This window comes from Podarcis tiliguerta, assembly GCF_965153285.1.
Source record: "Podarcis tiliguerta genome assembly, chromosome: 6".
Classification (NCBI taxonomy): Eukaryota; Metazoa; Chordata; class Lepidosauria; order Squamata; family Lacertidae; genus Podarcis; species Podarcis tiliguerta.
The window spans coordinates 59,182,973-59,201,924 of record NC_139539.1 but is presented as its reverse complement, the minus strand read 5'-3'; the positions used below and the strand labels follow the sequence as shown (position 1 = coordinate 59,201,924).

At 40.4% G+C, this 18,952-nt stretch overlaps 1 protein-coding gene across 13 annotated transcripts in view; it reads right to left on the bottom strand.

The window, feature by feature from the left end:
* The window catches only part of PATJ (PATJ crumbs cell polarity complex component), a 157,190-nt gene that overhangs the window by 86,374 nt on the left and 51,864 nt on the right, over positions 1-18,952 (bottom strand). For all 13 annotated transcript variants that reach the window (XM_083447973.1, XM_083447968.1, XM_083447971.1 and 10 more), the window contains exons 18-26: positions 17,948-18,157; positions 14,983-15,102; positions 12,782-13,132; positions 12,126-12,213; positions 11,808-11,940; positions 10,606-10,677; positions 7,088-7,265; positions 6,125-6,235; positions 4,954-5,025 (exon numbers count right to left, since the gene is read on the bottom strand). In XM_083447973.1, coding sequence (XP_083304099.1) covers positions 4,954-5,025; positions 6,125-6,235; positions 7,088-7,265; positions 10,606-10,677; positions 11,808-11,940; positions 12,126-12,213; positions 12,782-13,132; positions 14,983-15,102; positions 17,948-18,157 — 1,335 coding nt within the window. The remainder of the gene's footprint in view (positions 1-4,953; positions 5,026-6,124; positions 6,236-7,087; positions 7,266-10,605; positions 10,678-11,807; positions 11,941-12,125; positions 12,214-12,781; positions 13,133-14,982; positions 15,103-17,947; positions 18,158-18,952) is intronic.

Here is an 18,952-nt window from a genome sequence, read left to right as displayed (position 1 = left end):
TAATCATATGCCATCTCCAAAACTCATGTATGTCATTAGCCTTTAATCAAATCCTATGTGCCTGTGTGCCCTATTAGAACTTAAGTGATGGAGAGGAATGCTTACTGTTTACAATAATAAAAAAAAGAAACCATTAGCAGAACAACCACATTTTGCTCCTGTTATGAACAGCCAGGAATACTGCATAATTTAACAGTACAACTTCTACCCGCAAGGCTCATGGAAGATAATTTAAAACTTTATTTGGGAAAAAAAAATGCTTGAGAAGCATCTTCACAATAAAATTGCTTTCTTAACTGGCAGCTTGGGAATACCCAAATGTTGAAAGGGGAAGTTGGCATTGCTATAAGGACATGGATTTGATGTACACAATGTAGATAGAAACTGAGCAATGATACATGGACTTTCTTTAGTGATCAGGCAGAAAAGATCTTCTCAGTGTAGCCACTCAGACCCTGAAATTTCCCTACAGAGGTATCAGGGATGGTAACATCAAGTGATGAATGTGTGTGTTGTGTCTGAAATCAAAGACTCCTGGAGCACAGGTGGATTTAGGGGAGCAAAACCAGTTCGGTCCCCCTTGGGCACAGAGAGTCAGGGGTGCTGCAGGTGATGCCACAATTGAAATGGGGCATGAGAGGTGGCACAGGGCCTAGTTCAGAGCCTCCTCAATAGAAATCAGGGCCCCTGAATTGATGTCTAGCATCACCACTAACGCTATCTATTTACCTGTGGTCACATTTCAAATCTTATGTGAAGGCTGGGGAGCTTCAATGTACTAGCCTATTAATATACATGGGTAAGTGCCAATTATACTATTCTCTTACCTACAGGGAATGGTTGTAAATTAGTAGCACAGCCCATGCTCTGCATAGAAACAATTAACACCACCACCTGTCTGAAACCCTAGACTGAAACTGCCACTCAGTGTAGAAAATACTGAACTAGATGAAACAATGACCTGCATCAACTACATTCCCAATAAAGAACACCAGTTTGGAAGAATGCTTCACAGATTGAGGCCCACTTGGAAAATGAGTAAAAGAAAGAAAGGAAAGAAACTGTAAAAAAACAAAACCTTATTTATTTTTTCTTTACATATAAGGTACCATTTTTTAAAAAAAAAAGCAGTGAGGAAGAAGATATAGAACATCACTATAACAATGGTTAGCAGTCAACAGTTACAATAAAACACTTAACAAGCCACAGAAGACTACAGGTACTGTTGATCACGCCAAAACATGCCTCTTGCTATCCCTCACACTTGAATTTAAGCATTTTGGATTCCATTTCTAAGTGAAACTACAAACTAGAACTGCCCTGAGAAAAAAAAGAATGTATAGTGCAGTATCCAACTAAATAGTTCTGTGGTTGTAAGTATTTCCATTTAGGCAATGCAAATTCCACTCTCTCTGCCCACACAACTACTGTACCCTCCCCCAAATCTGTTCTGGAAGCTGGGGGGTGGAGACAGAACAGATGGGGGAGGCAGGGAGAGAAAAGAGAGGAGTTCCATTGCACAGCCAGAAGTCCTTGCACTAATGGAACTACTTTGTTAGCAATTGGATATCTAGTTCTATCCCTCCCTCTCTCTCTCTCTCTCTCTCTCTCTCTCTGTATAATCTACTTTTTAAATGGTTCTGTCTTCAGAAGATGAAGAACCAGGATATATGTCTTTTCACCTGTGGCATTAAATCTACCTCCATAGCCTAGGCTCACGTAGCTTTCTGCTGTCTACAATACGAGGTAAACATACGAATTAATCTGTACTTATCTCTGGCTGTTAATAGCTTGTCGAATGAAATGTCTTGGATCACTTTCTGTATTTACAATGAGCCAAAGCCCAGAGGCAAAGGATGAAATCATCACCTTGAACAAGCATGGCTGATTTCATTGCAGCCTAGACTAGAAAAATACTACTGCTGGTGCCTCGGAATGTGACACATTTAACTCTCTCTGCTGGAGTGGGTTGTGTAAATAGGATTCTGGCTACTAGTAATTTCAAAATCTTCATTCATAAATTAATGTTCATTCATTATGTACGCCAGTTCTATTGGAATAATCCCAGCAATAGTTTGATTGCCTTTTCATTTTTACTAGCTCACTGTAAACACAGGAATAGTTTATCTACTACTTTGTTAAGATTGTTAGCTTGATAAGCTAAAATCAAAGAATCCTGAGTTACCATTTTAGGGACTTTCCAAATGGATAACTGCATTAGTCTGTTGCACTAAACAGAAAAAATAATTTGTGGCACCTTAAAGACTAACAAATTGATTACGGTATTAAGTTTTCATGGCCTAGAGCCTACTTGATCAGAGGTACTGAATGTTATCCTAAATTGGATATTACAGTTATTTATATAAACACATCCTGGCTACAAACGTTATATACACTAGAACTGCATGCACAGTTTAAAAGAGAGGGACAGAAAGAGAGACAGAGACCAGTTGCCACCACTAGACCATCTACTGGGGTGTGGCTTCTCCATCTTCCACTAACTTCCTCCCCTGCCAAAAACAAAGCAGAGCATAACCACTAAGCAAGCTTTGAGTGTATGGATTCTACCAGCTCCCATGCACTTAAACCTTTGCATTTGTGAATGAGCTGTCAAATACAGCAAATATGTTATTACCAAAAAATGATTTTCATGTTCTAAAAATACAAAGAGGATGAAAATCACTAGTGACTCAAGTAATTAGCAATGATAATCTGGGCTGAAACTAAACATGGCCCATAGGCTCAACAGACAATAGTTCAATATTCTGATTTTCTGATGCAGCTCTGATACAGAAATCTCCAAAGGGAAAAAAATCCATTATTGGTAGGCAAGCAGAGTATGTCTTAAATTGTTATGTTTTATTTTATATCTTGATCGCCTACATGAAAAGGTGTACATGCATTTCATTTTACAGAGCTATAGTAGCAAAGAAAGAGATATCTTTCACAGCTTTCAGGAGGATTAGTGAACTCGGCTCTTGAACTGTAAAAATGCAGCGATTGGGAATCTAGAAGGTTAAAAGGGTGATACACTGCAAATGGATGGGACTTTTTTCTTCTTCTTTTTTTCAGATGAGCTGCTACAGAGAATGAAAATCAGCCACAAATACTCTAACTACTTATTGGGGGTAGCTTTATTCAAGGTCCAAATCACAGCAGCATAATCTCCATATTATGCAAATGAGATATATTAATTATGCAAATCAGACTTGCTATTTCTGCATAACCAATTTGTCTCATTTTCGTGAGGCACTTCACCTCTGCTCCTGCCATGTTCTAGCAGAGACAGCAAGGGAAAACACAAGGGAAGGTCTTTACCTGACCATTATTTCCACTGCTAGAGGAGAGAGAACCTTCTGACTCCAGTCTTGCACCTCTTCAGCACTAACCCAGAAATAGAGTTGGAAGATGCAGAAAGACCCCGTCTTTGGTCTGCCTTCCTTCTGCATGCACACTAAGACTTCCTTCTTAATTAATATGAAAAAACAAGTTCCTTGGGTAGGATGGGAAAATCTTCTTTTGTAATAGCTACTGGGCAACTATTTCTTTTTCTAACCAAGCAACATCCTTAACTCAGTTAGGAAAATGAGATTTATTTCTATTCTTTTGAATTTATTCAGTTACATTCAATTACATGAGTACTCAAACTAAGCAGCAATTTTTAAAAAAAAAACACACACCCCATGACACCTTATAACACAACACACTAAAATCCATTGACAAACACAAAATAAAAAGTAGTAGTAAATTTAAAAGCACACACAAATCTTATTCTATATATATATATATATATATATAGCCCAGATAGTAGCATCTACTCAACTGCCAGAAAAAGGTTTTCATGAGGTACCTTTACCATGGCCCGGTCCTAACCTTTGGTTTTATCTATCACCCTGCCAATTCATCCCCCTAACTTCAAGGCATTCCCCAGCCTCCCTTATGATTTCCAATATATGTTTAGGGTTTGCACATGGGGATAATCTACACATCAGATTTGTGGATTATCGGGGGGGGGGGGGAGGTATTACTGATGGCCTCCGCAGGCTGCCCCATCCCCGTGGATTCTCAGCTTTCAAAATAATTTTAAAACATGCCTTTTGGGGTTTTTTCTTACCAGCAAGAGCAAGGGGCAGGGAAATTTCAACACTATTTTAATCTGAATCCGTTTTTATTCTGTTTGGTTAGATATTAGCTTGTGTTGTCCACTCCAAGGCAGACGGAGCAGGTTATGAATCCCAAAACGTACTCTGAGGACTGGTATAGTTCCCTGTGATGGCAGCTGGAGTGCATAAAATGTTGGGACCTGATCCAGCCACCCCTGTTTTTCCCCAAATGGGAAACAGGCACACAAACCCTCTAGAGTTAAAAACTAGTTGGAGTCAAATTTACAGACTTATTTACATTGGTTAAATTATGAGCATAAAGGCCCCAAACCTACAAATCAGCCTATGCATTTTCTTGGTTCACTCTGAACATTTAACTGAAAAGGCAAAAATTTCTTTACGATTGGAACCCTACACTTACCTGGGAGTAACACCTACTGATCGTAGTGGGACTTGCATGCATAGGATTGAGTTGCAAATGGCTCGAATATAGACACCTCCCCCTCTTCAGCAAAACTGGTTTTTTTGTGACTCACTCAAATATGAACATTAATCCACATTTCTTTTTTAATTAAGCCGCTACTGAGTTATTGCTTTTAATGTTATCTCATTTTTATGCATGACATTATGAATAGCAGTAAAGTTCAATTGCAAGTATAAAATACATATTTTTATTTGCCTTTCCAAATATACAAGCAAATCTACACACAGGCACACAAAATCTCCAGATATTATCCTTGTGTTTAAAGGAATTTCTCCCTGTGTCTTAAAATGGAAAAAAAACTACCTTCTGTATTATGTATTGCTACATGAAGTTTATTTTCTAAGTGAGAGATAGCATCTGCAATACCTTTCCACAGTCTCCCTCTGGGTCTTGAACTTTGTGGTCCTTATTTTTCTTGGGGTTCACAATGGAAACTATCTGCAGAATACATTTAAAAAAATACATTGTTTATACATTCATTCCATACAATTGGGGGCCTATAACAAAGCGAGAAGCTCCTGCTCAGGATTCTAGACAGCCATCTTGTCTTGTAGGATATTACAAATCACTCCCTCCCCATCTGGCTTCCCATTCCACCCCAACTCAGCATGCTCAGTCCTCATTTGGCAGCTATCTTGTGCCTTTAAATCCCCACCCCTAAAGTTTTACTCTACAAAATTGCATGATCCACACAAAAGAGGAAGATATCAGCAGGCTTGGGGAAACTCCTTGTCGGCTATACAAGATTGGTACTCTGAAAACAAATTTTCTGTTTAGTACATATTGGAAAGACTTTAGGCTCAAGGGATATACTTTGTTCCTGCAAACCCTGAAATCCACCAAGCAGAGCCAAATGCAAAACCAAGGCAAGAGATGGAGGCAATACAGAACTAAGGAAAGGGTTCGCCGGAGCATACATTCAGTCCAGTAGTTTGTTTTCAGTACTAGAACAGAGCTCAGTTTTACAAGAAAATCAAAGCTCTCCTGCAAAGAGGCTGGATGGAAGGAACCCTCCCGTTCATGGAAGGGTGACCTGGGATCAAAATCATTATTCTGGAGGTACAGAAAAATGAGTGATAGTTCAGAATACAGTTGGTTAATCGGAAGCTGGATTTCTTGAAGAGCAAATGTGAGCACTCTTGACTATACAAACTGTGTACTAAACACACAAAGAAAACTATGTTCCACTAGAGCCAGGATAGGGAATCTGTCATCCTTCATATGTTGGGCTTCAGCTCCCAGCAGCCCACAGTCGCCATGTCCATTAGGAATGATGGAAGTTGTCTCCTAGTTTGAGGAAACCCAGAGGTTCCACATCTCTTTGCTAGAGACTCACTCAAGTCTTGGGCTAGGTATGGGGTGATTTTACATTCTGATGCTGTATTTGTTTGGCTGAATTTGTATTTGAAGGTTGCCATCTGCCTTGAACCCTTCGGTTCTAGGACAAGATGAGAAGGAAACAAACAAACAAAAAAGAGAATGTAGGTATTTTGTTTTAAAAACGCACACACCTTCAACAGCATGCAAAGTAACTTACCCTTGGAAGAGTAGACAAACTCTGAACAACAAACACTATGGGGTTGCCTGCATTTTTTATGGCTTCCACAGCTTCTTCATGAGTTGCATTCTGCAGGTCTGTTCCGGACACCTGCAGAGCAAGAAGCCTGTTTAGATGCTCTTCTGCACTGTTCACAGTACAAGATGCAACAGAAGCTCTCAGCCAGTAAAAAATAGCGCCAGAAAAAAGGTCACCAAGAGGTTTACTATAGCAAATATATTTAACTAAATGAGTGAATCAAAATTGTCCTTAATCAAATCAGCACGGTATTCAGTCCATGACAAGTGATGCATTCACATTTACAAATAATTGTCTTAAGACATGCAGGCATAAGAAAATGCATAGAAACAGTAGCTGGACAGGAACCTGGCAACACATGGCTCTCTTCCTCAACTGTGGTTATGTTGCTAAGACATTCTTTCCTTATGGTTGATTTCTTCTCGTTGACAAAGTGGCATGTTTCACATGGATTCATTTTGAGGAAGGAAGTAATGCATATTTGAGAATCTGCCTTCGTGTCAGAATTTGGACTTGGTGAGTCTGAGTAGTTTCAGTCATTAGTGATACACACATATACAGAAAGCATGAACACAGGAATCCTGAATTAAATTGCACTTCCTGTATTTATGCATAGTATTAACACCTCCAGTGGGACTTCTGCATTCTCTCCCATAGGCTTAAGGAGCACACACATCTCCATGTGGAATCTGTGCAAACCCACCCTTCAAATATTAACAATGTGTGCAAATACAGAGCACTCAGCTCACACATCTTGAATTCATACATCTTGAACTCACAAATGAATGTTTACTATGTCTACTTACAGTTAAGGCTGATTTGATTTTCTGTTCAAAATATGCATTTAATGCTTGAACACATACAGCTAAGACAGGTGTGTACAGACGCAACTTTTTAAAGATACAGATGTTTGTCTGAACATACCTCAAGTATTTTATCCCCAGTTTTGAGAGCTTTTGTTCGGCCTGCTGGGCTGTCTTCCAAGACTTGCTTGATAAATATACCTTTAAGCTCTTCTCCATTCTTTAAGCGTTTTATAACTGTATGTCCGCCAACAATACTGATGCCAAGTGGCACATGGGGTTCTCGAAAAATTTCAACACTGTAGAGAGTAAGACAATCCTTTGAACATGAGAGGTTTCAGTTACGTGATTTTTGTTTCACTCTGCAGTCCTGATGCTAATCTAAACATATTGTTCTTTGTAAGGTGTAACATGAGCCTTTTAAAACGAGAAGTGATTTGTATGTTATGTTATAGCCTGGTGGAAATTGCTGAAAAGCCGTCTCAGTATCTCCTTCTGATGAAACACGCAAAAGCAGGGAACTCAACCCACTCAGCGATTCCAGAAGGCCTCAGCCTGATGTTATAAGAGATGATGGTACAACCCCTGTCCTACGAACAACAGAAAAGCCAGATGACAGCAACAACTGAATTTGCTTGCTGGAAACTAATTTAAAGGAAATGCTCCTGCATTTTATCATAAGAAAGTGACACAAGAAGAACCCTGCTTGATCAGATCAAAATATTCACCTAGTACAGCAACCTACTTCCCCTTAAGTCTTCTGTGTATTGCATTATTTCCACTCTTTGCTATATATAGTAACAACATACCCAATATGCCCTTCTCTCTCCTTTCCATAGAGTTTGCATTCAGGGATAACTCTGTCCCACTGATTCTCTCATTCTACCAGGTTACTGATATACCCACTATATTTATGTTCTTATTTAGCATCTTACTCCCCAGCTCCAATTGGCTTTTATCCCATATATTAGTTTAGAAACTGTTCTGTAACCTTCTGGATATATATATATATATATATATATATATATATATATATATATGCAGTCCACTTCTATTGCAGTCCAAATAAAACCCATTCTTTTTGTACTGGCTTTGCTTGTCTTACAATAGTCAACAATGCCTAACAAATCTAGACTTTACACTTTTATTATATCCATACTTTGGAGAACCCTCATCACCACACACACACACACACACACACACACAAAACATACAACACACCCACACCTAGTAGGGTTACATTTAAAGTAAAAAATATATATTGCCAGAACAGAATCTGATGTACTGACAAAAGCCAGTTAGATTAAAGTTATTCCACTGGTCCATACTGCCAATAGAAAGACTTGCATCCAAGCACAGACTGCAGGTCTTGTGTTTCCAATGGAAGTTGTAACTGATGTGCTTGAGAACTCCAGCTAAACCACTAGGGAGTTCATACATGCACACACAACCCTGCACTTCAGCTCTTTGCCAGGTGCATTCAGCATGCAGGCCATATGCTGGGAAGCCCAGAAAGAAAAACTGCTGTCCAGTTGCCATCATCAACTAGTTTATCATTTTAACTATGCCACTGGGTACCTTTAAAGTCTGTTCCCTACTTCCTTTCCTAGAACTCGTCATTCAACATCCAGGTGAAATAAACTCGGGTAAGTTGGCAGGCACATGTTGCTTTGCGAAACACTAGCAAATCCACACAGAATGAAAGGCAAACTAGGCATAAAAATAATAATCTGTTTTTGCCACTCAGTTAAATAAAACAGTTCTGATGCAGAGGTGCACATCTTTCAGAACCATGTGCATTTTGTCATTGTTTTTATCTCCAGTCCTCTTTCAACAGCACTTCCTGGGTTTTATAGATTCCCTCAAATTTTGGGGATTTAGTAGATAGACTCACAAGTATCCCAATAAGTGCATGACACAAAAAGCCCAGCATGCATGCACACACATCTCTTCTCTTCTTGCAGCAGCTGGATGTAAAGCTACATTAAATAGTGCTGGGACTCAGCTACACTGGAAAAGAGATGGGACCCCTGACCATTAGGTCCAGTCGTGGACGACTCTGGGGTTGCAGCACTCATCTCACTTTATTGGCCGAGGGAGCCGGCGTACAGCTTCCGTGTCATGTGGTCAGCATGACTAAGCCGCTTCTGGTGAAAAAGAGCAGCGCATGGAAACACCGTTTACCTTCCCGCTGGAGTGGTACCTATTTATCTACTTGCACTTTGACGTGCTTTTGAACTGCTAGGTTGGCAGGAGCAGGGACCAAGCAACGGGAGCTCACCCCGTCGCAAGGATTCGAACCGCCGACCTTCTGATCAGCAAGCCCTAGGCTCTGTGATTTAGACCACAGCGCCACCTGCATCCCGTGTGAATTGTATAAGCATTATAATAACACTGTGACACCAGATGGCACTGTGGAGTGCCGTTTTTTCCAACCTGATTTCTCATACAAAGTTGACAACGTGTTTAACTGAAACGCTTCTTTGATGTGTCTAGATCCAGCCCTGGGCAAGCATTGCTATAGAGCCACTTCACAAAATACAGTTCACCACTGAGAGTGTAAGCTCAATAGAGAGTTATAGCTAATTGCATGTCCATGATGAATGGACCTCTACAATATTTATAGGGACGTGGATGGTGCTGCAGTCTAAACCACTGAGCCTCTTGGGCTTGCCAATGAGAAGGTCGCTGGTTTGATTCCCCATGACGGGGTGAGCTCCTGTTGCTCTGTCTCAGCTTCTGCCAACCTAGCAATTTGGTAGCACACCAGTGCAAGTAGATAAGTAGGTACTGCTGTGGCGGGAAGGTAAACCGCATTTCCATGGGCTCTGGCTTCCGTCACGGTGTTTTGTTGTGCCAGAAGCTGTTTAGTCATATTGTTCACATTACCCAGAAATATGTCTGTGGACAAACGCTGGCTCCCTTGGCCAGAAAGTGAGATCAGCACCGCAACCCCATAGTCGCCTTTGACTGGACTTAACCGTCCTTTACTTTTTTTACCTTTTACAATATTTACTTATTTAATAAAATATATATACTGCTTAACTATAAGAAAAACCTCAAGTATAAAACAATGAGATTATCAGTAAAAAAACTATTTAAAAACTTCAAAAATAATTAAAAGCAATGATAAGCTAAGAGCCAAATCAAAACACATCTCAGTATTCTACATATCTGGATACACAATACATGTGTTTTAAGGGCATACACCTTAGGGACACACACACAAAAAAACCCATAATGTGTGAACTTGCCCTCATTTAGAGGTTTGTGACTACCAGGAGCTTTGAATGCAAGTGGTATGCCTAGATAGCAAAACCTTCATGTAGGAATACACAGGTGAACCAACATTCGTTGATAATTTAACTACAATGGAAAACTGGCAAGTTTCTAAAAACAACAGGATTGATATAATAAAGCTTTTTCAGCAGGACATCTGCTAAGCATTAATTGTATCTGTAGTATTTAGCAAAGCTGGAATCACAACTACCTCAGTGCTATTCATGAATGGATTAAATAAACGGTCAAGCAAACAGTCACTGGCAAAAAATGAAAAGTTAAGGCAAGCATATACTCCACGCCAAAAGGCCTCAAATAATTTCTAAGTCAGGAGAAATGTTGAAACATTTATCAACATACGTTTGCGGTGTTCCCCAGTGACTGAAAACTGGAGTTTCTTCTCCTTCTCCTTCTTCTCTCTCAGGCAATTCACTAAATAAGTAAAATAAAAATAAATTTTAACTTCCCACACTTTTCTGCTTTCTAACATTCATTCTTTATACTTCACACACCTTTACCACCTTATCTTCGCTTACAACAGATATTTGGCGGACAAAACAGATACATCTTTTATCAGTTAATAGTTACATTTTTCCATGCTCTTGAAAGTGAGCACACTCTGGCTTTGCACAACACGGCGAGAAATTCAGGTCCTCTTTAATAAAGCTAAAACCATTGAAGAAAATAGTTCTGCCTCGTTACTTATTTCAGTTCAGGCAAAATAAGGGTGTGCATAGTGTCACTGTATACAAGAGATGTTCAAGTATTTGCCTGAACACGTGAATATTCGAAGTATATTTGAATATACACACACCTCACACAATTATGTAGGGACGCGGGTGGCGCTGTGGGTAAAACCTCGGCACCTAGGACTTGCCGATCACATGGTCGGCGGTTCGAATCCCCGCGGCAGGGTGCGCTCCCGTCGTTCGGTCCCAGCGCCTGCCAACCTAGCAGTTCGAAAGCACCTCCGGGTGCAAGTAGATAAATAGGGACCGCTTACCAGCGGGAAGGTAAACGGTGTTCCGTGTGCTGCGCTGGCTCGCCAGATGCAGCTTGTCACGCTGGCCACGTGACCCGGAAGTGTCTGCGGACAACGCTGGCTCCCGGCCTACAGAGTGAGATGAGCGCACAACCCTAGAGTCTGGCAAGACTGGCCCGAACGGGCAGGGGTACCTTTACCTTTACACACAATTGTGTGGAGGGTTCTACTCATGTTCAAGTGAATAAGAGTAAAGCTTTCTGCAGACCTTTGCCACTCAACACAGGGATAGCCACAGACTAAGTGTGTGGGGCTTTATGCGATGGAGATATGGATAGAATGCCCATCCCTGTCCATGGATCATGTGCTCAGGAACAATGTCTGAATAGGCCTACAGTGGTGACCCGGAACTTGCTTGTATCTGAATGGAGTCAGGAGTTTCCCATTACTGTTCTGCTCTTGTATTCTTTAAGACAGACAACAAAGTTTTTTTTGCACAGCTTTGTTAGTGATGTGTCTTCTACACCTTCCATGACAATAAGCAAACATTTTTTAAGTTGAGAGAGAATCTCTTCCATACCTTGGCAGCCCTAGTCGAAGAGAGGCAGAATCCAGGGTACTGGAATGGTCACAATTTTCAGTCTTCAGGTTATTTCTCTCGAGATCATCATCAACAGAAAGAGGAGGTTTCGTGTCATTTTGCATCTTGGCACCTGGCACAATTAAGAGATCAGTTATTGTTCATTGATGCGGACGTTGAGAGCAAAAAGGTACAGTGAGCTTAGAATAACTGACCAAAGTCATCTTATATTTAGGCTGACATATCTTGCATTAATTAAATGCAATAAAGGCAGAAAGATAAATCCAGCTGATATTTATTTATTTCATGATAACTTACTCATTCCATGGCCATCCACGATAGTATTTGGTTGGCTGTACTCTGATGTTCCAGGGAACCCTGAACTGTTAATTCCATTTTCTTTAGCCTTCAGTGAAAGAGGGAGAAAAAACCCCAGGCAATTCAAATTTGGAAATTTGCTGACATTGCACTATGTTGCAGAGAGACGCTGAGTTTACTGGAAACTTAACTTTTAAAATTAATTCAATAACATGTTCTTATGAACATAAGATGTGACCATTAATTGAACCCTGCTGCCCAAAACCACAGTTATTGCAGCTGACATTGTTTACACTTTGTAGCATTACGCTTGCAGAATATCATGTAAGCCTCTTTATTGCGAAAATTCCTAATTGTCTAAATAATCAACCACTTCAATCTGTGTTAGTTAAACCTGTTTCCCTCCAGATGCAGATGGACTCCATTTCCCATCTGCCCCAGCTAATATGGGCAGCTATGATGGAAGATGAAGTCCAGGAGCACCTGGAAGGGACTTGAGCTCCCCATTCCCGATTTAGATATCCAAGTTTGCCCGCAAATGCAAAACTCCCCAGCAATATCTGTAATGAACAGGGGGCATCCCATCCTCATACTTCACATTAAAACTTGTTCCTACTTCTCTTGCTACTGCATATGCAAAAAAAAATAAGAAGTACCTCTTTGGCAGCACCAAGGCCCATGTCAGAACTTAGTTCTTCCATGGTAGGAGGTTCTAGTTCCTTTGCCCAATGCCTTCCAGTCTCAATGTGGATCTCACTAGATGGAGCCGGATCTTTTACACCTGGCGGCATATAGCCAAAATAATCCTGATCCACATCATACTCATCATCCACCAGCATCTCCCGTTCTTCACCAAGATGAGCCTCTGAAGGCTTCAAAAACTCATGCATTTCCCATGACTCCTTATCAGCATCCGTCTCATTCTGTGCAAGCTGAAACTGCCTCCCCAAATGCAGGATCGGTTCATCCACAAGTTCCTCTCTAGAGAAAGATTCAGCTCTGAAGTCCTGCATTAAATAATAATAATAATAATAATAATACAAAAATGAAAGTAGAGATTTGCAGTAGCCCTTTTAAAAGAAGGAAGGTGGAGAATTACTGTTTATCCTAGTTGCATCCTGGGAACAGTTTAGATTTTACAACTATTGCCTATCTTGGGGGGGGGGGGAATCTATAAAACAATTTCACAATATTAGAAAAATGAAGCTGTACAATAAAACACATACATAAAGCATTATTTTGTATTAAAAATAAAAGTACAGAAGTTCTTCTATTGGCTGAATTTGTAATGAAAGCAAGCTTTGGCGAATTCCAGGGACATGTGGAATTTGATGGGACTGCAGCACAACTCCATGCATGTTTACTTGGAAGTAGGTCCCCCTAGGTTCCTTGCGTTTAATGCCAGATTAAATTAAACGTTTCCATTTCTGTTCAGAGGCTGAAAACTATGGCTGGAATGGAAGTATTCCACTCTGGATGTCACAGCAAACTACAGCTGATATAAAAATGAGGAAGGGAAACAGAAGCACGTGAACAGAGGAGAAAGTAATGAGCGCAAATATTTGGTTATGATGCAGGACCAGGGCCATAGTATTAATAGCAAGTAAGTCAGAAGATGCTGCAACACATAAGGCTATGGGGCACTGGAGCAAGAAGGAAGCCTGTTTTGCCTGAGAGGCTCACTGCAAATTATTAACCTATATGTAGCCAAAAAATGTGCTCATTTGTGTTCTACTATTCTTCTCATATGCACATACTCTATCAACAGAATGTTGAGAGCAACTTGAGGAGTAGAATGGAGCGGGGATGGGGATATCCCTCATTTCCCAGATGCTCCTACCAGTCTTCTCATGCTGTTACTTCAGGAAGGCCTTGAGCCAGCTTTTCATCTATTTTCTGTTTTAGTCTATAAAATGAAGTTGGGGGCTATAAAATTTTCTGTTTTAGTCTATAAAATGAAGTTGGGGGCCAGTTCAAAAGGAGGTGGGGTTCCAATTAATATACCATGCTGCAGGGACAGAAAGAGACTACTGTATATGGAAAAGAAGCACAAGGCAATTCAATTTACCTCACAATAAATTTACCCTCAAGGCCTAGTGTTATACCTACAACAACATTCACAAGAACATTATGAAGAACACTGGATGGCCAAGCCTTTTTTTCATTCTGAACATACACCTGGAATACATAAATTTCACATCCCAAAAATTGCTTGCTCTGGAATAGTGGAATTGATCGGAGTAGATTATTTAGGGATGTGTACAGTAAAGCTATGGTTTTCCCAGTAGTGATGTATGGAAGTGAGAGTTGGACCATAAAGAAGGCTGATCGCCGAAGAATTGATGCTTTTGAATTATGGTGCTGGAGGAGACTCTTCAGAGTCCCATGGACTGCAAGAAGATCAAACCTACCCATTCTTAAGGAAATCAGCCCTGAGTGCTCACTGGAAGGACAGATCCTGAAACTGAGGTTCCAATACTTTGGCCACCTCATGAGAAGAGAAGTCTCCCTGGAAAAGACCCTGATGTTGGGAAAGAAAGAAGGCACAAGGAGAAGGGGACGGCAGAGGACGAGATGGTTGGACAGTGTTCTCGAAGCTACAAACATGAGTTTGACCAAACTGCGGGAGGCAGTGGAAGACAGGAGTGCCTGGCGTGCTCTGGTCCATGGGGTCACGAAGAGTTGGACACGACTAAATGACTAAACAACAACAACAACACAGTTGATCTAGAGAAAAGGTTCAGTTCCCGATAGAAGCAGGAAACATTTCGTGCTCCCCACCATTTAAAAAATAATAATAAAAAAATCTCTATGCACCACTACTTTAAATTTAACAAAAGAAACAGTCAATAAATACCTTTGGAACTTCAAGGCATTTTGATGAGTTCACATCATTGATTGGTTCTTGAAATACAAAACTTTTGGCAATACCCTTGGGATCGACAGTAGAAGAGGTCCCCTGCTGATTATTTCCTCCCTTTAAAAAAATAAGACACTAATCAGGAAAATATAAATGGCCAAACTTTTTGAGAAAGAGAATGGCAAGAAACTAGCTTGCAGAGGGGCACAGCTGAAAAGTAAGCCAGAAGGAATGCAGAAAGTAAACTCAAGAGACACAAGTCATACGAAAAGTACAGAGTACAAATTTTATTGTAAAATGTTAAATGTCCTGTTTATACTTGGGCTCTCGGTGGTCTCCTATCTAGGGGACTGACAAGGCCCATCAGTATTTAGCTTAGGCAGTCTACAACATCAGTTATTCCAGGATCACTTGACTGCATTACAAACTTTTAAAACACTTGATTAAAAAGTTAAAGCTAAGTAAATATGTTTTGCTTAGGCCAGTGAAAATCATAGATGATGATGAGCTTAGAAACTGCCCTGCTGTTTTTCCTAACTTTATTTATGTAGTAACTTACTGAAAGCAATAAACCAAAGTAGAAGAAATAAAATTAGTGCAACATAAGGGTTTGGGTACCATTTTTATCTTGCCCATATGCTTGGCTTATTGGTTTGTTTGTTTTTGCTGTTTTCCTCACATTCCACTATATTTTTCTGTATTCTTATACACACATACATATTACTAGTTTCCTATATCTAGCTTATATAATAAGGTGCAGCTTGTTAAAAACCATCAAATCCAGAACCAATCATATCAGAGCCTTTATAAACAGCCATATGGATGAAGAACATAGAAGATGTACTCAAAACAATAAAGCCAGTAAGTAACCAATAAACAATATGCATGTACAATGGTACCTCTAGATGCGAACGGGATCTGTTTCGGGGGCCCATTCGCATCTAGAAGCAAACGTAACCAGCGACAGCACGTCTGTGCACGCACACGTTGCTTTTTGCCACTTCTGCGCATGTGTGTGGCATCATTTTGAGCGTCTGCACATGCGCGAGCGGCAAAACCCGGAAGTAACGCACTCCGTTGCCGCGGAGCGCAACTTGAATGCGCTCATCCCGAAGCACATTCAACCTGAGGTACGACTGTACTGACACTGGCCACATTTAAATGATAAGAGCCCCCAAAGGCCCATCTGGTCTAGCATCCTCTTCTCACAGTGGCCAACTAGATGCCTATGGGAAGTCCACAAGCAGGACACGAGAGCAGAGGCAGTCACCTTATTTATATTGTGATGTACAACTGGTATTCAGAGCCGTATTAATTTGACAGCCTTACACTATCTATTTTCTGGCATTTATAACACTGCCCAGTACTAGTCTTGGGGGGAAACTGTAGAAAATGGTAGCCAAGGTGTTCAGAAAGGGCTGCAGCTTAGTGGTAGAGCATCTGCTTTGGACGCAGAATGTCCTAGATTCATTCCCCAGGCAGAGTTGGGATGAGTTCTGGTGGGCTGCTGAGAGTCAGCACTGAACTAGAGGGACCAATCAGCTGTCTCAATATAAGGCAATTTCTTAAGTTCTTAGGTGCTTATCACCCTTTCTTCTAAACTAAAAAGCCTCAAATAATGCAACCTGTCCTCATAGGGAACTGGTCTAAGCTCTGTGTTCTGAACCTTTTCAAGCTCTGCAATATCCTTTTGGAGGTGCAGCAATCAGAACTGTACACAGTGCCAAGTACAGTCAGACAATAGATTTGTATAATAGCAGAGTACTATACTGACAATTTTATTTCCTAAGGATCCCTAACACTGATTTTGCCCTTTTCACAGCTATAGCACACTGGGCCAACCTTCTGAGCTTCCCTGGTCATTTACCACCAGTTCACAGTCCAGAACTATATGTATGTAGGTCAAGTTAATACTTTTTGTACCAATGTGCACTTTATCCTTCCATTGTATCACATATCTTTCCATTATATCCGAGCTGGTAAAGTGTGATTGGAACAAGCCATGGCTTAAAGCTGGCTCCATATCCTGGCTGGTTTGGAAGCCATTACTCACAGTTTCTTAGCTTGAATGTAATGTGAAACTTTGGCAAACTATGACTTTCTAGCTCCATTTTGTGCTGGTGCAAATGGAGGAGCAAAGTGGCTGCATGTAGGTGCAGGATGCTCATTCATATCATGGTTTATTTGATCATCAGAGAGTGAACATTATGCCAGTAATCTGTGCAGCAATGCATTCTCTCTATTCTTGAACAGATTAACCCAAATTGCCTGGGTCACAGGAGAAAAAGACTATATGAGACACCCTACACCAGAAGTACTTGTGCTATGTAAAAGATTCAGAACAAATAGCTCAGTAAAAGTGGGCAAGACTGCATGATGACAGGAAAGGCCATTTAAAAAAAAATCTTGCCTGGAGAAAGTCAGAATTTTGAATCCTATTAATCCAAAATCATGTGGCTATCCTAAACATAAAGTTCTCAACAGTGGCATCCTCCTTTAATTAAGGAGACTGGTTAAGACATTCCTGTTTGTACACGACTTTGATTTCACTACTGTCTGCGATTTTATCTTGGCTGGCTGCTGCTGTGCTTTAAAATCACTTACGCTGCAAGGTATTGAACTAAGTCAAACCCAGATTAGATCCGCTGAAATCAATGGATCTAAGTTGTATATTTTACTGAATTTTCAAACTGCATTATAGCTAACAGGGTGATTTCTAAAATAAATGGGAGACAGAAATCCAAACAAGTCTTTGGTATAAAACAAGACTCAAACTCTCACTCCAAGAATATCAAAGAAAAATGTTTCTTTGCCCTTCAGCACACCGCTTCATAAGATATGCCATGCTCAAAGAACTTAGTGGGTCAGGCCTGGTCTGCTTCTTGGGATGCATAGGAAACTCCACTCAAACTAGTTTTGCTGAATTTGGGAGGTTACATAACATAAGACGACCAACCCTTACCATCAAAGGTTTACAGATCCCAAGGTGAACTTTTCCTGGTGGCACAGATTTCAACACCTCTACAGCTTCTGCCAGAGTAGTATTGTGCAAACACATGTCATTTACAAAGACCAGACGGTCACCAGGGAAGAGTTCGCCACCACGCTCAGCCACTCCATTTGGCACCAGTGAACTGACCACAAATGCTGCCTTGGTTGGATCTAAGGGGTCCTGAAAAATAAGCAAAAGAAACGGTCATTTTTAAATATAGATAGAAGGAATGCTTCCAGACAAGCAACATATATATATATATATATGTACATCTACAGAAGGCTTCCATTACTATTTGGGCCTAGAAGGAAAAGCAGCAAAATGACAAGGTTTGCCAAATGATAAGAATGTCACGAAGGGAGGGGAGAAAGTGTGCAAAGTGTGCATACATTTCAACAAGGAAATGTGGATATGACTAAAGAAAAACATGGCAGGCAAAGCTACTCAGATATTCTACAATACTGTACATTGTCATCTCCACTAGAAAGGACACATGACAAACAGATAATATTGTGGGGAACCAAATCAAGACACCCAACAGTAGACACAGACATTCACCAATGTGACAGGAATAAACAGGGAGTGATTCTTTTATTCAGTGGAAAGACCAAGGTATAATAAGCAACAGCACCTTGACTTTAGCATGGTTTTCCAAGAACCTAATTGCAACAAAATTGCCCCCTTTATAGTTATTATTTCAGGATAAAGAGACAGTAAAGGGATGTGGAAGCCAAATTCTATTCGTTCTGAGGTGAGTCAGCAATTATATACCCTCTCCAAAAATAAAATAATAATAAATCTAATTAAGAGCAGAATCGAAGCATACAAATATTCAGGGGATAAAATGAAGAATGCATTTGCTATAACTACGCTACCATTCTCAAGCAGAGGGAGCTCTTGTATAGGAAGAGAAGAGAAGCTACATAATGGGAAAGATCAATCAGCTAGAAACGGCATATTGCTGCACAGAGAAAC